General features: G+C 41.7%; 1 protein-coding gene across 5 annotated transcripts in view; it reads left to right on the top strand.

Annotated features, from left to right (window-relative positions):
• Positions 1–3148: 3148 nt before the first annotated feature.
• KLHL2 (kelch like family member 2) overlaps positions 3149–27991 on the top strand; it is a 61644-nt gene continuing 36801 nt past the window's right edge. For 2 of the 5 annotated variants that reach the window (XM_055708087.1, XM_055708093.1), the window contains exons 1-4: positions 3167–3331; positions 6146–6271; positions 10789–10895; positions 15477–15598. In XM_055708087.1, coding sequence (XP_055564062.1) covers positions 3309–3331; positions 6146–6271; positions 10789–10895; positions 15477–15598 — 378 coding nt within the window. In that variant the 5' untranslated portion in view covers positions 3167–3308. Of the gene's footprint in view, positions 3332–3839; positions 4072–6145; positions 6272–10788; positions 10896–15476; positions 15599–27991 lie in introns of those variants that run through there. The other 3 variants (XM_055708083.1, XM_005444564.4, XM_055708101.1) reach the window with 3 other exon arrangements.

Here is a 27991-nt window from a genome sequence, read left to right on the forward strand (position 1 = left end):
GAAGGACCTTGTTTTTCTTTGAAGCAATTGGAGTACGGAGAGGTACTTAAGTCCTCAATTCTAGTCCCTTCCTTTTCCATGGAAAGCATCCCAGCCTTAGCAGTAACTTCTCATAAGCATGCTGCCCAAATTGCCAAGAAGGTATGACTTCTAATATCTTAAACAAGAGCAAATGTTCTTAAAAATATAATTTTTGTCCTTTTTGGAAGGGTCTTCCAAACTTGCATTTGTCAATTAAAAATACTAGTAAGAACTTATTTTGGTGTTCACTGTGGCTAAACCTAATGCAGTTTTCTTCTAACATAACCATGTCAGCATGGTGTGTGATCCCTCAAAGATGCTTACAGAACACCCTCCATTGACTTTTACCAGGATTATTCCAGTTGTGGGACTGTGTAACTTGTGGAACTGTCTTGCTAGAAAGCAGAACTTTGCTGACACAGCTTCATTGTCTTCACTGCACTTCACTGATGTATAGTATCAGGATTTCTATACCAGTAAAGTACTTCGAGCATCAATATATCCAAAGAACTGTGCAATCGTATAGTAAGAGTTGGCAGCATTCCTTTGGAACTCTAAAACAAGTGGGAAAGGACCAAGAGTTGTTACAGGGGCAGTCCTAAACACGACAGAGAATTTCCTCAGTAAATGCAGTGATTTGAACTGCGGCAGCATAAACAAAAATGGCAGCTGTTTCATCATAGTTAAGAAATGTAGCCTATTTCCTTTCAGAACTACATACACCCCACCCCACCCCCCCCCGCATAAATAGGTTTTTTTTCTCTAAAAGTTCTTTTCTAAGAAGAGACATTGGATTAAGCTGAATCCTATAAAAATCCAAACATTGTATTTAAAGGATGTGTTTTTTCATGGTTAGATATGTAAGTTGTTTTGCCGTAATCACATAATGTAGTTTGGATGCAGTCTTTTTTGTTTCAGCTGTTTATGATTTCTTTCATGATTACTGAAGTACAAAGACATAATTTTAGAAAAATAAAATAGAATCCTGCTCTGTTTGTGTTTCTTTATGTTCTGCATCACCAAAGTTACTTCAAAAAACATTAAACATTTGGCTTAAAGGCCAAAACAACACTACAAGAAAAGAAATCACAGGTTGGAAATGCTAAATTTCATTTAAGAATAAACATTAATAAACAGTTCTGCCATGTTAACAACGGGCAGAATCTGCAGCTTCTGCACATAGGTGCTTGCAGGATGTATATGCAGGTAGTGTACAAAACCCCTCATCAGCTTCTGGACAAGTGTACAATGATGCATGTCCCGTGTGGACCTTTAAACACCGTGCAATCTATTACTAGCTGGGTTCACTTAGGTCTTATGGATCAGTAAAAGCTAGGAACTTTGTCTTACCAAGTAGCACGCACAGGACTTTATTCTAGGGTACAAAAACCTGAAGCGTGATGTGACGGTCAACAGCAACTCTCTGATCTACCCAGGCCATCCCTGCTTATGAACTCAGAACTTGCTGACGCTACACCACATGGAGCCGGCTGAATTTTAAACCCCCTTTTCAGAGTGCATTATTGCTGGTTGGCTCCTTTGGAGCCGACTGCCCTGCAAACAGGTTTTGTTGCATCTGTCAGATCTTTAACAAGTACCTCGTCTTTTCCAATACAACCCAGAAGCAAATCTAGTTGTCTCTCGAGGAGACAAACTCAGCAGTTATGAAGCACAGACTTCATAAAACCAGGCACTAACAATTGCAACTATTTAATTTAGAAAAACCTCTGGTGGAAACCCATTGAAAAAATTTTGAAGTGTTCCCAGATAAAACATCACAGCGTAGTGAAAGAGGATTGGTAAACTGAGAAAACTAAAATGGTGTTTTCCAAGTGAGGAATATTATTAGACTAGGAAACATGAAAGTAACAAATTAAAATACATTTAGTTTTAATAACCTTATTAGAAACATCGGTGAAGGTTTTATGTATCCATCTATATTCTTCACCCAAAATGCACCTGCTGTTTTCTGTTTTGCCTTCTACTTAAAATGTGCTGTCCTCAAACTTACCACTCTTAGACAAAATAGAGTTGGTCGGTTAGTGACAGATTTATTAGTTTAGCAGTTACTTTGCCAATATAAAATCTTTCTCCAGTGAAGAAGCATTTTATTTTTACAAACACTATCAGACATAAATACTTAAAGTGTGTTCAGCTTGCTAAACACATCTTCCACCACACAATCTAAGGTAAGATTTTGAAGTAAGTTACAGAGGGGCTAGTACAGTACATTCTTCTCGAGTACATCAGGGCAGAAGTTGCTAAATGTAGTATTCATTACTAATCGAATTAGCATCGCTTGCACAGACATGTTTGAAAGAGATCCCTATTGCATTTGTTTTTTTGGCCTGTTCTGCATCACAGAGGCTACTGAAGCAAACACTAGAACACAAGTACTTCATGGTCGGCATCCTCGACGTTGGCGACTGCATGACTGCAGGCAGGAGGGCAGCTGCTGGCACCCGCACAGTCGCTCTTCTGCTGGACCGGCTCAAATGAAAGCAGATCGGTCACGGCCTGCCCCCCGCAGCGCCCCTATCCCCGCCCTGAGCCGCTCCCCGGCCCCGCTGCCCCGCTCGGGCCCTGCCAGGGCAGCTCCCCGCCGGCCCGGGACCCAGCCGCGGGTGCCCTCCGCGGCCCGCGCGGCTCCTTTCGCAGCCGAGACCTGCGGCCACGTTTGGCTGGTTTATTTCCCACGGGCAGTCCCGGCTGCAGGGCCCAGCGCGCCCCCGCGCCCCCCGCCGTCCCCCCGCCGCCGAACGCCCCGGCCCGGGCCCGCTCTCCGGCCCTGCCCGCAGCCCGCGCCCTCCCGGCAGGCGGAGACGCGCCCTGGGACCGGCGGGGCCGCGGGCCGCGCTCGCCCCCGCTCAGGCCCCGCTCCCTTCAGCGGCGGGCAGCGGCGCCTCCTCTGCTTCCCAGAGCCACTGGGTCGGCGCCGCCCCGCCGAGAGGCAGCACCGGCCCCACAGCCCCAGCGGCACCCAGCGCAGCGCCCGGCCGGGGGCACCGGAGTGCAGCCACCCACCCACCTCGGCACCGCAGCCCCCCGCCCACGGGGTCGGCCCGGGCGCCCCCCGCCACCGCGCCTGCGCCAGCGCCCCGCCCCGCCGGCGCCCTCCGGCGGGCGGGAACCCGGAAGTGGGCAGCGGCGGCGGCTCCCGGCGGGCAGCGGGGGCTCCGCCGGGCGGGCGCAGGCGGCACCCCGCGGCGGGGCAGCGGCGGCTGGCATGGTGCTGGCGGTAGCGCGCCGCGCCCGCGTTGCACGGAGGGAGCCCGAGCGGAGCCGCGATGGAGATGCTGCTGCCGCCCGTGTGAGTGCGGCTGCGGGGCGGGCGGGGAGGCGGCCGAGCTCCCGGAGCCCGGCCGGGACGGCGGCGCGGAGCGGAGCGCGGTGCAGCGCCGCGGGCTGGGGGCGCGGGGCCGGGCCCCGCCGCGTAACAGCGAGCTGAGCCGGCTCCCCTCGGCACCGGGGGCGGAGCGGCGCTGGCGGGGGCGCAGACCCGGCCGCGGCGGCTGGGGCAGCACTGGCGGGAGAGTCGCGCCGGCGGCGGAGCCGGTGATCGGTGCCGGGCGGCCCGGGGCTAGCGCGGCCGTCTGCAGCGCCGTGCCGCGCCGTGCCGCGCCGCCCGTGCCTTCGGCGGGCGCTGGGTGCCGGCCGGGCCGGGGGACGCGGGCGCCGGGTCCCCGCGGGTGGGCGCAGGGCTGCCGGCACCCCCTCGCCGCCTCCCGCAGCCCGCCCGCTGGCGGGGACAGGCGCTTTTTTCCCTGGTCTTTTTTTTCTTCCATCCTCCCCCTCACTCCTTCTGCTTCCTCCATATGCGGTCCCCAGTTGCTCCCCGCTTGACTCAGCAGTCCCGCTCGGCGCACGCCGGCGGTGCAGGGGACCGGGTGAGCCGTCGCTCCCGGCAGCGCTCGGCAGGACGCGCAGCCCCGCACCCCCGGCACCGCCGGCCGGTCCGGTCCCCGCTGCGGCCCGTGCGCTCCGGGTGAGGCCCTTGAGAGCAACCCAAAGGGAGCCAGTTCAGACGGCTTTGATCCAACTGGTGGAATGGTAAGGGAGACTCCAGGCAGACAAGCCGCTCTCAGAACAGGAGGGGTATGGCTGGTGGTTTTGTAGGCTTCATTAGCTTAAAACAAAGTCATCCTTTGTGACAAACTAATGAAACTTCAGCAAAGGAATTCACGCTTCGTAGGAACTCCTCCATCTGTCCAGGTTGCTTGGCAGCTCTCTACAGGCAACTCTGACCACCTTTTTTCCTTGCTTGTCTGTATGTGATGTGTGCATAGTCCGTATACGTGTGCAGATACGTATGCTTCAGTACCTGACGCACTGCTTTGGGATTTATAAAGGTGCCATGCAAGAAGTGTTCGTATTTTGGACTTGATAAGGCAGTGGTATAATTAAAAGCTGGGTCTCTTCCTCAGTTATCCTTTGGTGTTCTGAGTGTTTCCTGAAGTCGCTGATTTCTGTATGTGACTTTTTGAATGCTGGTCACTACATGTCACATGATTTAGAAGAGTAATGCTCAGTCCAAAGGAGTTTTCTAGATAGGGTGTCTTTTTTTTTTTTTTAACCTCTACACAGCAGCATGTGTATGTGCTCTGTAACATGTAACGATTTATTTTTTTGAGTGATGCAAAATTGTCTGTTACGTGATTCCTTTCAGCAATGAGTTGTATCATTCAAAATTGAGCATGAAACTTTAATTCATAGAATTTTCGTGGTACAGTGTAGTAAGTTGGTAGTAATTTGAGTTTTGTAGGTGGATTTTACTTTGTTAGCTGGTGTTTTTCAGGGACTTTTTTCTATTCCTTTGTTGCTTGATGCAGTTTCATGCTGTTTTCTCCAAAATTTTGTATCTAGTTTTGGAATCATGGGAAGTAGAGCCAACTACTTTGCTTTGCATGTTGTAGTGCACAGATTTGGGGCTCGAGTTGAAAATCTTAAATTATAGTTGAATTTTTCTTTTAAGCTTCTTTAGACTTGCCCAAGTAAAAAGCTTTAGGTATGGTGGAAGTGAGGCTGGAACTACGGGATTCAATGCATACCTTAAATTTGACTATAAACTCAATCTTACTTGCTTTAGGTTTCATTTAGAATCACATCTCTGATGTACCAGCATCAGTTGCACGACCAGGTGACTTCCCTGCCTGCTTACTTCCAGCTTGGCGGTTCTGGAGTAGGTTTACAATACCATAGGTGAAAGCATCACTGACGCTAAGCATTTTCTAAGTACTACGACAATGCAGTTTGCCTTGTAAGAATAATGTTGTGATTGTAAACAATGAAACAAGCCATTGGCTTTGCTTGGCATGAAAACCCACTTGCTGTTGGGACAGTCCTAGAGGTTGAGGAGTGTACATAATCATTTTTCTACAGAAGTTATTGTCTGTAGTGCTTGGGTATTCCTTATGAAAGGAGGTAATTGCAGATAGAGCTAATGATTTTTCACAGTGCTTAAGTTTTTTTCTCTCTTGGTATTTTGGGTGCGTTTTTGAGAGAAGACTAAAGAGGTTGGTTGCTTTGCTTTTCAAAACACTTAGTGCATCTCTAAAACTACCCACTTTTTCTCATATTCACTTACGTCTTGTGCTGCTGCTAGGGAAGGCCTGGGCAATTGAAGTAGTTGCCCTGTGGTCTTCCTGTCAGACATGAACTGGGAGCTGCGTGAACCGGTAAGGAGGCCCTGGCAGAGGGGCAGAGTGTGGCTCTTGTCTCACAGGTGGTGACAGCATTGAGAGATGGGGGTGATGGATGCTGCATCCTGCCATTGGTCTGTATGGACATCAGGCTAAAAGTTCCCAAACCTCTGCTTTTCCCCTCACTTTAGGGCTTATTGTAAATATTCTAAGGCACCATCTTCATGTTTTCCTTAGTGGAGACTATTGTTAGCCCTGAGTGCTCCTGTGAACCTCACTGGGTCACCAACATATTACTTCCTCAGGAATTCTACCTACTCTGCACTGTGGGTAATGGGGAAACCAGAATTGCTTGGAGTAAAGAGTAAGCTGGAGTACAAATCTTTTCCTCCTCACCAAGATGAAGGTGGGGAAAATAAGAGTGACAGAACTGGAGGTTAGACAGAAGTGTTAACTCTCTTCTTTGTTTTTCTTCCTCTTTCCAGATGTACCAAACTTTGCCACCAGAAGCCCTTGGATCTGAAAGATGATAACACTGAAATTCACTGTCCTGTTACAGTAAACCCATGGCACATGAAGAAAGCCTTTAAAGTTATGAATGAATTAAGAAGGTATTACTACACTGTGTACATCTGGAGTCCATAATACATTTTTACTTTCATTTGCATTTGTGCAGTTGTTAGTAGTTGTTTGTTTAAGAACGTGCAATTCCAGAAGTGTAGCTGATGAGAAGGGTTAAATATACAGTGAAGTGATAGCTGAATGATAGTCATATGACGATAGCTGTAATGTAAAGCACGTTTTTGCCCCTTGTAAGTAAATCCAAACTGGGTTTGAGACTTGAAAAATACGTGGAGGTTGTATTTGAAGAGTTAGAGCTACTGATCCTGTCTTCTATGTAGTTGATCCTGGACAGATGTAAAGTGGCTGTTTAGCTGAGTCTAAGGCTCTTCATGTGCCTCCGTTGATTTTTGTGGTAGGCTGGGAACTGGAAAAATGTTAAAAATTTCTAGTCTGGAGACATAGGTCACAGTCTAACAAATGTAGAGCAACTGGCAGTACCTTTTCTTAGTTATCTTTTGTTGCCCCCTGGGAGAAACTGATGAACTCCCAAATCAAATATTGGAAGTAACTTTTCTCAGGAAAGTTTTGTAAAACTTCAAGTGGTACTGCCATCAGTTTGAGCAAAACTGGGAGACTGGTGCTGATGCTGTTCTTAGCACCCATATTGATTTATTTTCTGCATATGAGTGAGGTGGGATGGTGTTGAAAACTGTGATAGCTGGTAATTAGAGCTCACAACTGAGCTCTGATAATTAGGACTCACAACTATCACTGACAGTAATTCAGCTTTATAACTAACAGCCAGAATTGAGGAATTAAATAAATAAACCACTTCTCTAGCACAGACAATACCAGAGGATGTGAAAATCCTGTACTACTTTGTTATTTCCCATATAAGATTAGAACCTGGAGAGGCTTCACCTGAAAAAAGACAGCAACTGATACCTTATTAAAGTGTGCCTCTGTCTTTGGTCTTTGCTGTTCCATATGGGTAAAACTTTTAGTACTCTGGTAGATACTGTGGTCAGTCAATGTATTTGTCTGGCTGTGACAGTTCATACCATACTGGAAGACTGGAGAAAAATCATATGCTGACTATAAATGACTTTAAATCCAGCTGAAAGACTTCCATAGTCTGAGGATAACGGGATAAGAGCAAAGACTATTTTTCTAGTCTGTTAACAACCCAGTTACCTTTCGCGAGAAGGACTGATACTTGTCGTTTCACCTTACTTAACACCCTTGGCTTTTTCAAGGATCCCAGTAACCAGGTTCAGTGTCTTAAGGAGTGTAACAGAGCCTGGCTAGAGCCAGTAGCCATCACTTCCTAAGGATGAGCAAGAGTTTAGATGAAGAAACAGCTTCCCAGAATGAATCTTGCAACAATTCCAGAAGCAGAAACCTTACCTGCTTTTGTTGTGTTGCGAGTAAAAGATACATGGTCTTCCCGCAGAGTGCATTGTTGAAGGCCGTGGATCATTTTCAGAATATACTTTAGTTTCCATGGTTACTTAGATTTGAATTGGTGTAGAAGAAATTTGAGCAATTTTGTCTTACATGTATAAATAAAGTTGGAACAGGAGCAGAGCCATGCAAACCTTAACTGAGGTAGTTCTTATTTAATAAGGTAGTTGAGGCAGCAATGTCGCTGTTCAAGCTGAGTACAGCTTTTAGAATGGTAAGTGCTAATTAAATAAGAGTATAAACATTAATATTTGTATTTATTTGAAATTATAAACTAAAATATTTTAGAAGTGTTTCAGATTTCATTATTCTAAATGAAGACCTAATATTAATCAAGGAAATGATATTTTAGATTTTATTTACTACATTTTTGAAGTGGTTTCTATTTCAGTTTTTTTCATTAGTATAGCACAAGCAGGTATTTGCCCAGGGGTTTACTCTCCAGAAAGTGGATAGCTAGTGAAGAAATCATCTGCTTAGGCATTTGAAATACATTTGTTTTGGAATGCTTAAGGTCGTGAGTTTATATTACATTTTTGGCTGCTGTCAAGTTGCCTGGTCCTACTAGCTCATAAGAGGTTTTTTCTGTGCCTTCAAATTTTGACAAATTTGAGTAATTTTGTCCTTTGTAGTTTTTGTCATTGCATTACTCACCATCATCTCAACACTGAGTCAGAGAGATCATTAGGATAGCTAATTAGTTCTTGACATATGAAGAAATTACCCTCTGATACCCATCTTTACTCTTCATTATGATTTCCTTTTATCACAATGGAATTTGACCTTACTTATATTTGTTAAAATCCTCATTCATACAAACAAGACTTTACCAAGATCTTCTGAAGGCGTGGGTAATGACCTTTCTTTATAATAACCAATAAGGAGTAGCCTGTGAGCTGGTAAACAGTTATGGTTCTTAAATCGATACTTGTTTGCTCCCCCTTTCTCATTTTCTCATTTCCTTTACTGAGATGATGTACCCCCATGGCTCGGTTCATTCAGTCGCTCTGTACAAGCAAATGAGTACAGTGTTGTGTCAGAATGCAAGCTTTTCTGAAACAAATTGGTGTGCCCTCATGAAATGAAGGTGTAGAGTTGCTGTGGAAGCCACAGGATGCTTGCAGCAGAGTACCTGATTAAATTTATAAGCTTGTTTATTTAGTAGTTTTAGTAGTTGATTTAGCTTGTCAGTTGTGTGGTAGTAACACAGAGCATATTCATTCACTTAACGCAGTTCCAGAGTAGAGATATATCTGAACTACCTCTAAGTTACTATGTCTATATATGCACAATGTGGTTAATTAGCTGGAGTTTTGCATTGATGTAATTCTTGCTTCTGGCTTCATTGTTATCTTTGGTATTTCTGTGTGGCTAAGTATAAAATGTTTTGTTCCTGTAGTCAGGATAAGTGCAGGTGTCTGAAGAAGCTGGGTATCTGATGACCTTTTATGTCCAGGTTTCTGTTTCAATTTTTGTATAATAAATTTAATAGTTGTTTTCAAGCTTCTCTGAATTGTGTGTTTCATCTGGGTATGTCATTACCTTGTGTTATACATCTCTGATAATAATGGTGTTGCAGGCTAAACTTACGGGACTTAGTTGCTGTAGAATTAAAAGCTGAAAGGGGGAAAGTATTTTAATGCCAGGATTACAGTATGGCCCCGAAGGTTAGTTGTGGCCACCAAATTTTTTGGGGTGCGACCTCCACACGGCCACCTTACTTGAGGGTGGGCTCAGATAAACTGGATGATTCCAGAGGCTGAGAGATCATGGGATTTTCTTTGGACTGAGGAGAATAGCTGGGCGGTTTGGCTGGGAGCTCTAGCTGCAGCTGCTTCCCCTGGTCTCTGCAACAACTGTCTGCGGTAGTTGCAAACTATCAGAAAGCCTGCACTCTAATTGCAATATATATTCAGAAAAAGTAAGATTTTATCTTTTTGGAAGTACTAAGAATAGAGATCGCTGGATTGACGTACAGCTCTAGCCCCATCCCTAAGGAATATGTTCTGTTAGATCGTGCTTTCCCCGCTTCCCTTTGTTGCCCTGGCCGAGTTTTGTGGATTGTACGTGACTTTGCAGGGACCGCGCTGGCATGGGAAGGGGGTGAGAGGCAGCGGTGACTACGGCTCCGTAGGTGCTGGGGGATTGGAGCCTTTTGAGGGTGTGGGTTTTTTTTTTTTTTTGGTGTGTGCGTTCCCCCCACCCCCCATCCCTTTTGATCTGGAAATTTGGATTATGAAGAGTATGTGGTGTGGTGGGTTTATCTGGGACAGGGCTGTCCAATAGCCATAAGCCACACTGGAAGCACCGGTATTGGGAATCACGGTGGTTTGGGTTGGAAGGGACCGTCACTGGTTGTCCGGGCCAACCCCCTGCCACGGGCAGGGACGGCGGGATTGTTAATGGATGTTACTTTATTGCAACAGAAGGAGGAGGAAATATGTATTACAAGACAAGGACAAGACTGCAAATGGATGTAATGAAGATAAAATGTCAGGCAAGATATGAAGTTAACCATAATAAATTCTAAACTGGTCAGAGCGGAAAAAAATAATTGCTCTTGCGTGCATGGACTGTTTATGAAAAATTCTTGGAAAAGAGTAAATAGAGATGATGGAGTAGTGATTTTGAACAGTGAACTAGGCATGAGCTTCCAATGTAATGTGACACAGGCACCGCAACTGAAGTTTTGATTCTTTGTTATCTGTAAGGTCTTATTTCTTACCTCGGTTTTCTTTTTTAGTGTTTGTGTGTATCATTTTTTTTCTAGGCTAATTATTCAAAGAGGCCCAGACTTCCAGTGAGAAGATTTACACATTGAGCTTGACACAAATTTTGGTTCTTCAATGCAGAAAACTTCTGTGCAAGAAATCACAATCCAGTTGTTTGATTTTTAGAAAGTTCTGTGTACTGAAGCACCATCTGTAATCCCAATGAATAATAACCATGTGGTTGTGTAACACGTTTAAAAACAATTCTTCATCAACATTGTCTGCCTGCGTCTTTTGAGGGCACGGGAAAAGAAATTGTGTGTGATATTATATACTTTTCTGTTGTAGTTCACTGATGTGAAATTGCCTTCTCTGATATTTCTAAATAGTCAAAACTTGCTGTGTGATGTGACGATAGTAGCTGAAGACATGGAAATTGCAGCGCATAGAGTTGTGTTAGCCGCCTGCAGCCCCTACTTCCATGCCATGTTTACAGGTACCAAACGTTTCAATACTTACTATGTTGTAATCCAATCCAACTTGTAAAGCACAAAATTAAATGACTTTTGCTTTTTAGGATCTCATTTCGTTTTTAGGTAAGCCATTAGGAACATTTGGGTTTCTTAATTTTTTTTTTTTTTCAGTCTAAGGACATAGTGGCAACTTATTCTTTGTTAGCATGATGAATGCTTTAAAAAAATCTCCTTCATTTAAACAAATTTAAATGCTAGGTCAGCCAGGAATAGTAGAGTTGTTATACCCTTTAAGGCTCTAATAATGTCAGTTGTCCAAAAGAAGGTTAAAATAACTTTCATGTGCATTTTGGAGTAAATTATGTCCTGTAACAACTACTGCTGCTACTTTCTTCAGACCCTAAGTACTTTAGGCTGTTAGTAGATATGAAAGCTTCCTGTGGCTTTGACAGCCTGTAGCTGGAGTACATGTTTCGGTATTTTTAGGTTAATTCTCTGTGACAGATGTGCTCTGCATCATTGCCACAACTTCTCTGTGCAGGCTTGATTCTGCCTCTGCTCGCTCCATGCTGGCCACGTTACTGCTCTGCTGCTAGAATAGGAATGCCGAGGGCTCGCAGAGCTCAGATAGGTTCAGGGTCATAGGAGCCTCCAGCTGCTGAATTCCTGTGCTGTGGGTTTAATTTCATAATGCTTACAAATCCCATGGAAATCATGTGGAATTTGATGTCAAAGTGAAAATGCTACTAAATGCATGTTGAAATTAACTTCTGAAGTTTTTTGGCTCCTTCTCAAATCTTGTACCAGTCTGGTGGTTAATGTTGACTGTCTGAAACTAAAAGAATTCTCTGCCACATATTGCTTCTGACCACCAGCTCAGGTGGAAGTGGAAATGTGACTCTTGGCCTGTCACTATACAAGCAAATTATAGAGTTTTAATAACTTTAATTGTATGCAACTGGAAGATTGATGACATTTGAAATACTGTTGGGTCCTGGGGAAGCAGCTGATTATTCTTGATTTTTATATGCTAATATTTTGACACAACCAAAGCTAGAAGTGAAGTCACTACGAGCAGCAACAATGCTTTAAAGTTGTGTGTAAAATTAAGTATCTGTTCTTCTAGTAGTTCTTCAAGCTTGCATTTGTGGTTGAGACAAACATTCCAGGTGACTGATACGTTCTTTCCTAATTTTTACTGCTGCCCTTAAAGTTAGAATGAAAACAGCTTCTTCTGCAGTTCCTTTCCGTCAGTGTAGTAACAGGGAAACGCAAGCCTCTCACATTAGTTCTGTATGGAAGATTAACTGTAGTTGGCTGTCACATTGGAAATGCTCTTTATTTGGAGTACAGTTTTACATTAAGCTTTTTCTGGTTAAGGTATTTCTGCTTGCCCCTCCTGCCCTTTCTGTGGAGAAGTTTATTACCTGTTAGGAGTGCCAGTGCAGTAGTGGCTGTGGCTGCTCTCCAGATGGAATCACTGAAATCTTGGTTCTTTCCTTGCTTCAGTCCCTTTAAACATTTTTTGCTTGTTTTATGCTTTTGAATGTAGATTGTCTTTGGCCCCCAGTGGTGCAGAGGGTGGGAATGCTCACCTGAGTAAAGGGTGGGAAGTGTTTAACCCATACATCTGTGGCAATGTTTGTGTGGCTGGTGAACCACGCTGGTGGGAGTTTAAATGGAATTCAGCTGTGCCTTCAAGATTTAGCAACAGATTTTAGGCTGCTGTCATAGGCTGGTTCCAGCAAGGCCCAGCTGTGGCGTTGGTGCATGTCAGATATTCCCCACAGAAAAAAATTCCTGATGATCATGGTAACTGTTACCTCCGAAGCCCGCAGTTCACGCTCCGCAGGCAGATCTGTGTTCTCAGCCAGCAATCGCCAAGTTCAAATAAGCAACTTTGATCCCTTAACTGGCTACAACCAAATGGGAAAGTGTCTTCTTCCATCCAGAATAAAACAGGAACCGAAAAGACAGTAAAAAAAAAAAATGCCCTTTTATGCTTTATGCTTACTTCTTGACTAGGAATTAGAAGCTTATATTTTGACAAGTTTGCAGGTTACTTCCATCTTTCTCCGAGTCCTTGGGTGCTGACTGCTGTGCAGGCCGGGATATGGAATGAACTGGGATCAAATGCTCTGCCTGGTTTTTTTTTTATCTGTTTGCAGGTGTAATGGTAGAAGTAGCCCTATTAAATATCCAGAATGAAAAAGTTACTGCCTTTTAAAGTTACAAAATTTAGTAAGTTAGTAACAATTATCCTGTGGCAGACAGGGGGAAGATTAAACACCTGGGACTGTGTTACTAGGATTAATTTGTCCTTCTGTATGCAGTGGAATTCTTTAGAAATGTATTGTGATCTGAATTAAATACACTTAAATGTTTAGAGGAAAGAAGGGGACGCTTCAGTGGCCATACAGCCTGACTTGGGACAAAGATGACCTGACTTCTAATTTTCTCTTCTGCAATGGCAGTTATCCTTAGGGTATTACCTGCTCTCTTCGCTTCCATTCTTAGTTTGTAAAATTCTGTGTGGTGGGTGGTTTTTGTTTTTTTTAAAGCCTCCTTACAGTACTTTGTGAGGAACAATATAAGCTTTCTAGATAGTCTTTTAGTAACTTCAGCTTAGTGTAGTACTCTGCTGTTCTTGCTTGGGAGGTTGGATCGGCTCAGTGCTTTCCTTTCTGGTCACGATACGACTTCCCATTGCTAACAGCTCTGTGGAGATACGGCGGTGCAGCTTCCCAGTCATGAACAGGGTTCCTCAGAGCCTGAATTCTGGGCTGGGACTGCCTAGCAAGTGAATCTGTGTTTTCCTGCACGTGATCTGTCAAGTCCAGATCACAAGAGGGCTGAGCTAGGATTGTAGTAAGACTGCATGCCCGTTTAGCATGAAGATAGAAGCAAGTCTTTGTTTTGGTTTTGTTTGCATTTGGTGGTTTATAGATTTATTTTTTTTTTAGTATTTTGGGCTCTGTTGTTAAACAGAGAAGGTGCCTATCCATGGCTCCAGAAGCCTTGACAAAATCTGAAAACAAACCTAATGTGCTTGCAGAATACCAAACTTTGCTCTCCCACACACACAATTTTCCCAAAGGACCACCTCCACAGCAGCTCGCATAATAAATAACTTGCAGCATACATGCTCTGAAGATCAATAGGTTTAACCTGTGTCAAACTACAAGTAGAAATTTGGAATACAGGGCCCTGCAGAGAATACACTGCTATCGTCCTTCAGAGGTGTAGGGGAATGTTTCAGAAGAGCAGGTGAAAAGAGAAATCTCTGAGGGGGGCTGGATTTTGCTGGTTTTGATGTGGTCCTTCATCAATGTTTTCTAGAATGCTAGCAACCTGTGCTGCCGTTGAGTAGTATCATGTTCTGTAGAAGTTCTTCTGCGCTTTCACCACTTAAAGACTTGATTTAAAATGCCATTCCCTACCCTCCAGCTCAAAAAAAGGCATGAATATTGGCAACAAATTTCTCAGTGATGATCCCTTTGCCAAAAACACTGGGTAAAATGCATTGTTTGGCACCAACCCTAGAGACCACAGGGTAACAAACAATGAAAATGTGTATGTACTTTACAAGGAAATAGCAGCAATGGTCAGCATCATCTTGTTTGCTTCCCCATCCTGTCTGCTTCTGTTGTACACATTAAATCTGTTACCTCGTCAGTGCCCTTATCTCTAGATGCCTTGAGGAAAGAAACAAAAATACAGCCAATACAGAAAAATAAGAAATTGATGTATCCAGAGGCTGGAATATACTCTTACATAAACTTTGACTTTGGATCTACCAACATAACCGGCATAGTTCATGTTTTGCTTGTCAGTGCAAGTCAAGGCAAAAGGGGTTAAAGGTCTGAGATGAGCAGATGTGTGGTTGGTAGTCATGGAGAAAGTTATAATCATTAATTCAAAATGCATCTTTGGGCAGTTATTTTGGATATTAACACAATGTTGTATTGTGAGATATATTTTAGAAGATGGAAGCTATTCTGCAGGCCTTTCCTACAAAGATCAGTTGTGGCGTATGGCCAATATGTCAGCCTCCACAAAATGAGATCCAAGAAGTTTTCCCTTGCTTACCATTTTATCTTAGCTTGAGTTTTAACTGTTTAGTCACATCTGTAACAGAGGTGAAATTGCCAAGGGAATAATAAGTAGTCAAGCAAAGAATTATGTATGTTAATTTTTCTGCGGGGATATAATTTTTCTTATTTAATTAAAAAGACTCCAGACTGCCTTTGGTGTGCTCCTTCAGTTAAGAAATTAATAAAGGTAGAGTGTTTTAATTGCTTGCTTTGCCAGAAAAATGATTTTATATGCATTTGAAGAGTTATTTATGCCTGATAACAGTATTTTCCTGATATTGTACACCGGAGAAAATGGGTCACCTGCTGTAAAAGTATTAACTCAGATAGCATCCACATGGTGCTAACAACAAAGTATTCCTTTCTCTTGGGAGGGAGGGAGGAAGGAACTTGAATTATTATTGAAGTTGTTTACTGTCACAACTGATCATACACAAAAAGTTCTGTGTGTATTAAACATTTGTGCTGTATTTCTGTCTCATTTACTTGACTAATAAACTGTATTTGTAGGTGAGATGAGTGAAAGCCGGGCAAAGAGAGTTCGAATAAAGGAAGTTGATGGGTGGACTCTAAGGATGCTTATTGATTATATTTACACTGCTGAAATTCAAGTTACAGAAGAAAATGTGCAGGTAAGAGTGAGAATATTTTCTGCTGCAAAAGAGATGTAATATGCAGAGTCATTTGTTTTGTCAGTGTGGTTCAGCTTCGATACGGGAAATCTTGTCTGCAAACTGGAATTTTTTTCAGACCTTGTGCTTACAAAGCAAGTAGTCATGCTGTTTAAATTTTAGGTCAAATTCAAAGGCTATTGAAGTAAATGAAGAGTCAGTTGACTTAAATGGGCTTTGCAACCAAACCTTATGTAATAATGAAATGAATGCTGTCAGTCACCTCTGTACCACCCCCTCTCTGATACTTTAGTACAATTTACATAAACAAAGTAGATTTGATCCTAAACGTGAAAAACATGTTTTCCAATTAAGCTGTCTCTGTGTTTTGTTTTTTTTTCTGCTGGCCTGTAGAATACAGTACTTTCTCCTGCTCAGTCTCTGTACCTTGCCAGTGGCCAGTTGTGCAGAAATTTTTAGCTACTGCTGTTTTTTGGTTGTGTTTTTTTTTTTTTTTAAATCAACCGATATCTAGCATGAAGGTTTTGCCCATCCCACATAGAGCTGATCAGATTTTCTAATCAGCTGTACCTTAAACTGAAACTTCAATTAGAATAAAACAAAGACAAGCTTAGAAACATAGCTTCCTGCCCTTAATGTCTTCTAACCGCAGATCCGGAAGATGGACAGAGTAGATTTTCCTTCCACTGTCTTTTGAGATTTGGTGTAGATGTTTGCTAAGTTTAAAACTAATTACGTAACAGGTGATGGATTTAAGTCTCCTGTTTGTCTTTTTGCTTCTAAGCCCTTGTTTCTGCTCCTGCCCAGTGCCATGTTACTAGCAGTTATTGTGCTGCTTTTGCAGGGGGCAAAGCCATGTTGCTGTATTTGGCATTGAAAATTTCTGTTGCAATTGTATGATTTGAAAGTATTTGCTTTTATTGGGCATTAGGCTGAAATTGCTAGCTTTTCATCGGCTGCTGAATCAGATGAGGTCACTGCTAGTTTCAGCTACACTTGATTGAAGGCCTAGAAATGAGAACGTTAGCAACTTGAAATAAAATACCTTACCTCTAAACCTTCCATATCTTAGGTCGTACCATAAGTCTTTTAATTCTACAATATTAATTTCTTGTCATCTACTTAAGTAGTTGTTTACTTCTGGTCTGATGATGGGTGTACATAGTGAAAAAACTGTCTGAAATTATGTTGTATCTTGCCAATCTGGTGGTTGCACAAATTTTTTGGATCATTGTGGAAGACACTGGGCAAAATCCAGAGGTGTCAGAGATTCCCTAACAAACCCCTTCTTGCTTCATCATGCTGGCTCTTCATCCTTAAAGCAGAATATTCTGTCTTGCTGACACATCTCAATGACCCCAGTCTTGTAGTTTGGATCCGTAGTATCAGACTGGACGCAGTGGGCAGCCTGCTGTGCTGTGGCCACAGGGGTGCCCGGGCGGGTGCGTTGTAGCCTGTTGCTGGCACTGCCGACCCACCTGTCTGCGGGCAGGAGTCGTCAGTGGTATGTTTCTTCCTCACGCTGAACTTGGTGAAGGCCAGAAATCTCCAGCTTTAAAGCTTCTGAGTCTGATGGGGCTTTCATCAGATTATCTGTCTGAAGATGTATCTGATGATGTTTGGGATGGTAATATAAATAATGTGGCCTAGTGAGTGGTATTAGTTTAGTGGTTACTTGAGTACTGAGAAGACAGTCAAGTTTTTAAGTGCATTTTGATTTATTGCGATATAGTTGGACTTCAATGTTGATACTGAATCTACTCGTAATGTGACTGGTAATGAATGTAAAGCTCTTCCTACTTTGTCACTTTCATCCTTTTTGTGTTATTACTAAATGATATGTAGTGTTTATTTGCATTATGGTAGAACCAAAGACTACAGATAAAAATGAATATACTGGTGAAAGTCCTCTTCTTTAAGTTTGAAAGCCAGGGAGGTGTTACTGTGAATTTCTGGCAACTTAGAAACCTAGTGCAGAGCGTCAGGCCTTAGTTAAAAGTGTATTCTCTCCATAAATGTGTTGCGTGCTCTTGAGATCTAATTCTAGCTCTTAATTTCTTGTCCATATGACAAGAATAAGTATTGCTAGAAGGTATTGTGAAATTTCAATAATGGTTAAGAATTTGTCTTGTAGGAATACAGAACCGTGAAAACCTAAGACACCGTGTAATACCATCTGTCTTAACTTTTTTTGTATTTGGGCTAATGTGCTAAACTAGAGCTTCAGCTTCTAGGCAGTTGGTTATGATTCATATTCTGATACCCTTCATGGGACTTCAAGTGCATTATTCTGTCTTTTCAGGTTATACATAGTAAGAATAGGTATTGAATTAATTTGTAAGTTATGAGACAATGTTTGAAAAGGGTGTGAGTGCTTCGTGTTTAATACAGAATTACTAAGTACTTTTTGATATTAAAATAGCTACATTGTATATTGATGAAAACTGATTATAAATGAATACCTAATGATATAGCCAAGCTCACTGGTCTTTCTCAAGGGACAGGTTAACTGTGAGCTTCTTTCTTCAATATTTTACTGGATCTAGATGTGGACAGGAGATTGCTTCCTTACTGTGCCTTTGCAACTTCTGCATAAGAGCTGTTCAATTCTGCTCACCACTGTCATGTTCTCACTTGTATGTTTTTGGGTGTAGAGGGGGAGTAGAAGAGTCAGGTGTAATCGATGATTAAGGAGAAACCCACATTTATTTAGTGCATAAACTACCAGCATAGAGAGGCCCTCAGCACTGAATGTTATCACTGTAGTAGTTAAATAAAAGAGTATTTGTTCTTTTCTTCAGTTCTTGGTTCAAGAGGTTCCCCCCAGCCCCCAACAGTAAGACAGCTGGTATATGAATGTGTATGTTCTTGGTTTTCTTCTGGTATTTGTCCATTTAGAATGAGTTATTGTATCACTCATCTCTAATGGCACTCACTTCGCACAGTGCCATACCAGTGTTTCTGTCATATTACATATTGCGTCACGTTTTCCTGTGTTCTCAGCTCTCTGCTCTACCTTTTTCTTTTTTTATTTCAGGAATGAAATGAAATGTCAGACAATGCAATATCACATTTGTCATGTTTTAAGAAGGGAACATCAAAGTTAACGTTTTCAGAAGGCAAATCAACTTTCTTGCACACCGAATTTTTTCAATTTCCATGTAGGTATTAACTACACGTAGTGCACAATGTGGGAGAGTTAGTTACTATAAGAAGCTCATGCGTGAGTAATTCTCCCACACTATGCGTATGCATTTCAGCACGTATTTAGTCAGCTGTATACCTAGGGCCTCCACTGAGCACAAATGGATCGGAGAAGAAATTCCTGCAGTTGTTTACAGATTGGGGATTTGTTAAAAGGGCGAGTGGGATGTGATTGGGGTAAACATGGGATAAAGTTGGTCGTGTTCCTTTCTGATTCTCTGCTACAGTTCTCTGTTCCTGTAGTTGTACTAATACAGCTGTTCAGTGGACTGCTTTATAAAACAGATCACTGAACTTACTTAAAAGAAAACCACCACCACCACACTCCTTGCCCCCTGCTCTCTCTCCCTGGCATTTATATTTTTTTTTTGAATTGTTTTTCTTAACTTGAATCACTTCAAGGATCTGGTTTATAAGATAGCCCTACCTGTTGTTGTGTTCACACAATACTTCGGGTTACTGTATCGGTGTGGGAACATGTACCTGAGGGGGCGGACACTTCCCTGCTGCCTGGGGAAAACATTACATGTAGCTTCACGTTGGACTTGTCAATAAACATGCGATGCTGCTTTTGAACAGGAAGTGTGCATGAGAGATATCAGAAGAGAAACATCACAAATACTGGTATTTTCACAAAGCTCTGTCCTGGCATGTTTTTCCCTTCAAAGAATTGTGTTAGGTACAACCAATGTGAAGTCCAAAATCCTGAATAGGACCCTTTTAATATGTGTAATCTTTTGTGCTCATTTTCTGAAATTATTCAAGAACAATCTTTGTATAGCAATAAGCAATTATAAATATATGAACACCCAGTATGTATGGATCTTTGTAACTCTTACTGTTTACGCAGGTTGCCATCTAAAGTATAACAGACACTTCTGTTTGTATGGCGTCATAGGGCGTGGGTGTGAGAGTTGACAGCACATTTGATTTGAGGTGCTGTCAAAACAAGGTCCAAAAAGCAGCTGATTTCCCTGAGAAATCCTCAAAAAAGAAGATCTTCATGTTGTCCAAACTTCTTACTAAGGCAGTCATTCTATAGTACAGTATTTGGTAACACAGGCTCTGACTATTTGTGCTGCTCCTCATCACCTGTGGAGTCTACTGGTTGAACAACTTTGAAGGGCTGTTGAGTCCTGAAGAGTTCTCTAGCTTGGAAGTGAAGAGATACCTCACACCAAAACCCAGAGAAGTCCCGCAGCTTATGGGGGGGGGGGGGGGGGGGGGGGAAACAGATGTGTGCTTTTCAAGATGGTAATCTTCTGAATTTTGTTTGTGGCGTGACCCACAAACAGTTGGATAAGCAGGACTGAGGGTATGTGAAGGAGCACAAAGGAAGAAGGAATGGGAGGTTACAGGGAATACCATAAAAGATAACTTTTTAACTCTGTAAAGTGAAACACTGGTTGAATGTATCTAGCCTTGGCAGAGCACATTTAAGACAACAGTGGTAACTTTATACTAATCCTTAGGTAGTTTTTTCCAGTTGCTTTATAGCTGTTCTAGTTAAAAAGATAGTATCTCACTTAAATATTTTTTTGTCTGTAGTAGACCAATTTCTGGTACTTCCTTCTGCTGTCTTGTAGACCAAATTGTTACTGGTTTTGCTGTAACAGTCTTGTATGTTGAAAGACTGTTCTCATTCATATAGTTTAATTTTTTTCTTTAGACTGAACATCATAGACTTTTCTTTGGAGACAAAGTTTTCTAAATCTTACCATTCTTCTTGCTCTTCTAAATTCTTTCCATTTCACCTATATCTACATTTTCAATACGCGATGGCCAAAATTAGACCCAGTAGTCTTATTGAGGCCTTGTTAATACAGAATAGAGTGAAATTACTACCCTGTGAGTAAAATACAGGGTGGGTTTCTTTGTCATTGAGTGGACGCTCTTTCCCAGTAACATGACATTGACTCTAGCCATCACTTTCTTTTATGCCAGTCAAGAGAACGAGAACAGGACAGTGGTCGTCATGCAGTGGGAGAAGGAACTTGTGGTACCTCTTAATGCCAGTTAGTCTCATTTGTTGTTGTAAGTATTTATGCTTATTTGCATAGTACTCCTAATAAACAGAACCAGCAGAAGTCAAATCTGGTTTATAGTAGTGTCTTTCAGTAAGTTTAGCAGGTAAGATTTCAGTTTCACACCAGGAATATCTGTTACGAAGGGGTGTCAATTTGCAAGTCTGTTTTCAGAGTGCAACCACATGCTAAAACTGTAATTATTTTCACTTTGGAGAAATGTTCAGTTATCTTTTAAAACTCATCGTTAACAGAAAAGAATGGCCTACTGAAAACCTTGTAAACTTAGATGTGTCTGGGGGTGGGAGGGCAAGGGAGGAGAAGAAAGGTGCATACAAGTCATTTTAAAATGTCCGAAAGGAAGATGTCGTATCTTTTGGAGAGATTGTTACACAGAATAGAATGCAGAAGAATGAATAATCCAGACTTGTTCCTTTTGAGGAGTACAAAAAACCCCCAACAAACCACCAAGGAGTAGGTAGTAGTGCCAATAAAATGTAGTAAAAATATATGCCATCAGTAATACGAAGCCTATGTAAACATAGGGTCTGTGTTTACCATGCCTAATCTTTTCTGGCTACTAATTTAAAGGGAAAGATAAAATTCTGCGCAGCATGTAACATTCCTTATTTGTTGTTGTGCTGAGCACTGGAATAAACTCGGATCAGAATATTCACAAAAAATTGTTGTATTACATTTAGAAATGGTCTGCTTATCACAGGCAGTTTTATGTGAGTGGGACTTGTGAAGTGACCTCTGTTTCGGGGCTACCAGTTTCTTCTGAAACTTGTATTACCGTAATACCAGATTTGGTAACAAAGTCGGTTTTTTCCTCATGTCTGTGTTTCATGATGGCTTCAGATTCCCTCCTTCAGTACCCTTTCCACTAAGGGATAGGTACGCCAGTTTAGAGGAGTTTAATTAAAAAAGGGGTTCAGGATGATAATGGAATTACCAGTTTAACCACTTAATATTGCACATCAGCTGAACAGCAGCTGTTTGTGTGTGCTTTTAGCTTGAAGAAAATATGAAATGACAGTATAAGCCAGTTTATAAGGCTCATCTTTTTACTTAATATTTGCTACACTCTTGAGCACTTACACGATCAAATTACTATAGCTTAAATTCCCGTAATTTTCAGAGCCATACTGTCTTTGTATCTGAGCCGAGAGTCAAAATACTCCTGGGAATATTCTGATGCTTGTCAAGCTTTATCATCAAAAGTACTTTATATATACAAACTAGTGACTAAGCTAACAGTCTTTACGTGAGTTAGCAACACTGAGATGTTGCTTGAAGAGCATGAAGCATGTTTTTTGAAACTAGTTTCATTTTAGATACCTGACTTGGAACGTTTTTGAAGAGATTCTAAAGCCTACCAAAAATTTATACCTCCGAACACTAAAGAACATCTTTCCCTTATTGGATCAAAAGATGTCCCTCACCTTTCAGTGTAATTTGGTTAGCTTTATGAACACAGAAAATTTTCTGTTTGAATGGGATGGACTCTTCCTTTTTAGAACTGAAGACTGACTGTCCTTTACAGCTGTGTGCTGGGCATTGTAAGAGGACGGAGTTCGTTTCAGCACTGGAGCAGAGATGTGCGTTCTGTGTCCCGGAGGTATGCGTGCTGCTGTGGGAGTGGGTGGGAGAGAGAAAAGAAAGAAACACGTATTCAACCGAGCTGAATGCTGTGAAGCTTTCACTGAATCTTATCGTACAGTAGGTCCTGGTTTAAATATAACATTATATATATATATATATATATAAAAATATATATAATGCTATATTTTAAATCTGCTTTGAGACCAAATAATGCTGAAATTGCTTCCATGGGAACTTGGCTATTCTCCTAGAGAGTGCCCATGAAAGAGATGCCCAGGAGAAAATGCTACGTTTGATTTAAGAACCTAAAATCAAAGGGCAGGGAGGGAACAGGTTTGATCTTCGTGCGTTTACAGGTGTGCTTCTCCAGCCACTTCTTCTTTAAGGACTTGTTGATAATCAGGGAAAGTGAAACAGCTTAAATGAAAGTTATCTTTCAAAGAGGGAGTGCTAGGTAGGCTGGATCTAGGCAGTTACAGCCCTGTTGGTCATGTCACAATTAACACCTTGCACATTACCAAGAGACCAACAGATAATTAATACAGGTCTAGTACCTTCCCAGTCATGCACTCTACTGAAACGCAGGGCTCCTTCAGAAGAGTTTATCCTGAATTAACAGCAATCACTGAATGGTTTTCAAATAGACTATTATATGCTAGACAGTGCCGTTTGGTGATGACAGTATGGGTAATGATAGCAATTTTTCTGGCTAGAAGCAGTCACAATCTTCTAGCAGATGCAGGTAGCTTAGTAAAACTGTTACTGCTGTATCACAGGTTAAATTAAGCATCGCTTAAATTTGCAGGCTGACTGTTGATAAAGGCCTTTCTTCTTGTATTTGCCTCTATTTACTAATCATGATTGCCTGGTGACAGCATTTAAAAATAATTCTTCAGAGAATACCTTTTGTTCCACTGGAGTCTTCATTATATTATATAATTTTGAGTTCCTTGATGTATGTTTTAAGCCAGTGGGGTTTTTCCCCTCCCAGTTCTTTGCATAGCTGTCCTCTTGCATCTCCACAGTAGCTGGGCAGCCACTTCTTACAACTTTCTCATCTTGGTTTAGCTTCCAAAGTTTTTCCTGCAAGGCCGTTTGCATATTTGGTGCTGGAGACAGAATTGGACTGTGTGAGTATCCCTCTGAGCTGGTTTCTTGCTAAATTCTGCATGCTGCTAATGAAGAATGTTAGGTCAGACAATACCAATGCAATTTAAGATAACAGTGATACTTCTTTCTTTTTTACTTTTAGAGATTTTTTTTTTGAGTGAATGAGTTTGTTTCTCCTACTGTCCCTAAAAAAGTGGAGCAATATTGCACTGATTTCTCTGTCAATAGCTGCAGTATGTTTTTTTTAAAACTGAAAAGAGCTCTGACTTTACATTATAAATATTGTTGACAGCATCTTTAGGGCTGAAATCTGTGAATTTGTATTTCCTGTGACTTTAAATTTAACTCTTTGCCAGAAATTCAGCAAAGTATCCTGCTGCAACGCACAGTTTTTTAGATAGACTGTTAGGCCAAATCTTCATTAAAACTGGATGGCTGTCTTTCAAGCTGTTCATATAGTGTCATTTTTTAAAGCTGATACTGAATTCTGAGACACAAATAATCTCTTGTGAGCTTAACATTTGGGACAGATTTGTCTGATGACAATTGATATAGCTGCTCAAAAATTGACTTTCTCTCCACATAATGTTAAAACCCATGAAATATTAAATTGTGATACTACATAATTTTCCAGCACCATTCAAACAAAAATGGTCTTTGCACTGTATTTTGATGGGCACAAACAAAATTTTGTTTTTACATTTTGACCTGTTGAGACTTGATAATCGCCTTGCATGCTGGAACACCGTGTCGTACCTGTCCTTGCAGCAAGTACATCTGTGTCAAAATTTCTTTTAGCTGAAGGGCCAAGTGTTAAACCGTATACCTGGGGTATTTAATCTCTTCTGTGAGTTTCTGTAGGTAGAGGATAATTTGTCAAAATATGACTTTTACAAATGAGGTACAGGTACCTAATTTCTCATCAGGTTATGCAGTGACAGAATAATTTGTCAGCTGCATTAATTTTTAGATAAAATACTGTTGTCAAAAATGAGTAATTAACACTGTTGTCTGTAACTGCTGCTTTAAGTATTGGAGCAGGCACTTAGAACAAGGGCTAGAATTCAGGAATGCCTGTACAAAATGTTTCTCCTCTGTCTTAAGAGCTGGGTGAGGCGTGTGAAGACTGCGAGGTGTGTCCCAGCGTGCAGGGCCACGCAGCATCACGGGTGATTCTCTTCACTTATGCCCGTGTGAGAACATTTTGAGAAGAGAGGAAGGAGAAATGTTTAAAGACAGCTGTATGTGTAGAGAACTTAAGGACAGAGGGTATCTCAGCTGATGCTTTCAACTTTCTAATTGATGTGACAGTTTTAGTGTTCCTTTAACATTTTATGTGATATTTCTTACAAGACATTTGAAGACAGCCCCTCTCTGCCTTCAATATATAACAAGTAAGGTATAATTACTGAACCCTGAGGTGACAGGTTACAATCCTGCTTGTTTCTGAGGTAATTAAAATATTTGTCCTGTTTTTAAGGCTCCTCATCTTCCATGTCCTCCACCAGTGGGTGTGTGATGGACTTGGCTTGAGCTTGTAACCTTGAAAGCTTGATATATCCACCATCATATTTCAGCTTATGATGACTTTTTACATAGCCTTCGTGGAGACCTAAAACTTTATGTCCATAAACTAATTCTTTTCTTTGCTAATAGGTTTCAGGAAACCACTCATTCTTGAAAGCATTTTTATTTACAAAAAGTGTTCTATGTAATAGTGCTATTGAGTGTCAAAAGCTGCTGGTGGTCCCTAGTCTTATTTCCCTGACACAGACATTATTAAAGCTTTAGGGGGAGATGGAGTTCTTTATTGGATTGTCTTATAGAGCTTTGAAAATAAACAAGTCTTTGATCTTTCTGCTGATCTCCGTCATGGCTGCAGTGGCATAGCTACTACATTCTGCAAGTTCTTGCAAATTCTGAAGTTGCATTCCAAGTCATTCAAGTTAAAATGTTTTATAAAACTGGCTCATCCTAATGACTTCATGATTAAAACCAAATTAAATCGGTTAATCCTGATGTGTGTTGAAACCACTCTTTATATGGTAATCCAAACTTTCACTTCTTTTATGCCAGTACAGTTCTAATAATATTAGAGGCTTGCTGACACTGCAGAGAGGCACTTAAATCCAAGCTGACATGAGTTTCGTTACAAACCCTATTGATAGAAGCATGTTTAAGTCTTACTGGGCAAGAATTTAATGTTGGACTAAACAGCCTTATAGTATACTGTTCGACTGTGTGTGGAAAGGGTACCAGTGGAGTACCACTGTTTTGCTTTTGTACATATTTTATAACTTGGGCCTCAAGCAACCATCTGGTTACCTCTTTTGACCTATTTTTTTTTTTTTGGTATTCGTGACAACAGCTTTGGGGATTTTAATAATGTGAGGGCACAACTAATATGTGGCTTAGCTGGAGGAGAGACAGTGGCACACTTTTTGAATTTTTATGCATTGTAAGACATTTCAGGCAACAGTAAAGGATCTAATTTTTCCTGTGAAATAATCCTGCTATGCATTCATTTGCTTATACATGCCTGCCTGTCAGGAGAGTGAGTGTAGGAGGGAAGGGAAAAGAAGAATGTGATCTTTCTACAGGCGTATTTTATTACCAATACAAGCTTCATTAATTTGTGCTTTAAATGAGTAAGCTTCACATAAAAGATCTGCTGACCAAGATACTAAGCAAACAGCATTGTGGGGAAAATTAGTATTTTGCCCTCTGTCAGTTTTTCAATGCATATTAAATAGTAGTCATTTTTCTCTAGTCTTTTTTTTTTTTTTTTTCCCAAGGCATATCTTTCGTGGCTTTAGCTATTATGTATGTACAAAGTAGAAACTGTCTGGATTTTGAGGTACAGTATTATTATTATAAGACTGAGAAACTGGGTATTTTGGTTTGGTTGAAGGTGTATTTGGAAGCCTCACCCCTGGCTGATAGGCATTTGATGCCCTACTAAAGGATTGCCTTTTCTGCTTTGGCTGGCTTGGTGGCATGTGGCAGGAGGAGATGGTGCTGTGTGCCTGCCGTGAGGGAGGTGTAAGGCTGACTGACTGCCATAGCCTGGGAACAGCAAGGTCGCTGCCGCTCTGTGTCCCCAGGCTTCGGCTGGTAGCGAGGCTGATCATGTATTTCTGGTAGGGACATACACAATCACATGTGAACAGCACACGTGTGTGCGGCCAGGCACACAGATCAGTGCAGACAGAAATACTCGGCTGCTGTCTCGATTCTGTTGAGATGGCCCTTGGGTTGGGCCATCTTCCTAAAACGTCCCTTGGACATGTCTGTTCAACACCTTCTTTTGCATTGTGGTGCTAGACCTAGAGCAGACCTTCCCAAATTATGTTTTAAGCCAAGCTGAATAAATGTAATTCACACTTCTTCATTTGGAGATAAAATTCTTTACTATTCCCTCCCCTTGGTTATAGGTGATATGGTGAGGTTCCGGAAGGTAGGCAGCAAAAGGAGTTTGTAGAGGAGGCAACTGCTGTTTCTATACACCTGTAGATTTGGTTAAGGCAGAGAAAAATGGTGGCAGGACCATCAGAACCAGGAGAAGCAGATGTTGCACAGATGTGGCAACTACTCTTTTCCAGAGGTATTCACATTTTTACATTTCTGGTTTCTTTTTTTCTTTTTTTTTGTTGGAAGCTATCTTTCTGCTATTTCTCTCAGTCATCCAACTGATGCTTTATTCACATTTTGCTGGCATTTTCTAGCCAGTAAGTCTTTTTATAACATCTTTTTTTTGCTGTGATCTTGCTGAATGGGAGATCTCAGAACTTTGTTCATGAAGAAAATTGGGTAGGCAGAAGGGCATGAGCCTCATAAGAATGAAAAATACCTGAATGGAAAGCTGAGCTGTCGTACAGCAGCTTGTAGTTGCTAAAGAGAAATACATGAGGGAGGAACAGAACTGAGTACAAGAGAGAAAGGTGAATCTAGAATGTGGAATGGGTATGGGTACATTAAATTGTCCTGAGACTGTAAAAGACTGTATTGGACTATCAAGTGCCAGTGTGTGTGGGAGCAGTGTCTTGAACTTCTGGAGGGAGACTGAAATCTTACAGACTGAATCGCAGATTATCCCTGTCTCGAAATCTGTTCCTTCAGAAGATGGTTTGAGGGACGGTAAAAACCACTTTTTGGAAGAGAGACTTTTGGGCAAAGGCGGTGAAGAGGCTTGTGCTTGGCTGTGTCAGTGTGGTCTAAGCAGGAGCCAAGGAATGAATCAGAAACTGACGGAGGAGGTGATGGGGTGAGACAGAAGTGGGCTTGAGGCAGGAGTGCATTATAGAAGAGATACTGATCTGTAATCCCGCACTTCAGAAGCATGTGATTCTCATTACTGTGGGAGGTGAATGGGAAGTCACTGGGGGATTTAAACAGGCATGTTTAATTTAAATGATAAAAAGAATAAAACACTTTTACTCAGCACTGCAGC

Source organism: Falco cherrug, chromosome 1, assembly GCF_023634085.1.
Source record: "Falco cherrug isolate bFalChe1 chromosome 1, bFalChe1.pri, whole genome shotgun sequence".
Classification (NCBI taxonomy): domain Eukaryota; kingdom Metazoa; phylum Chordata; class Aves; order Falconiformes; family Falconidae; genus Falco; species Falco cherrug.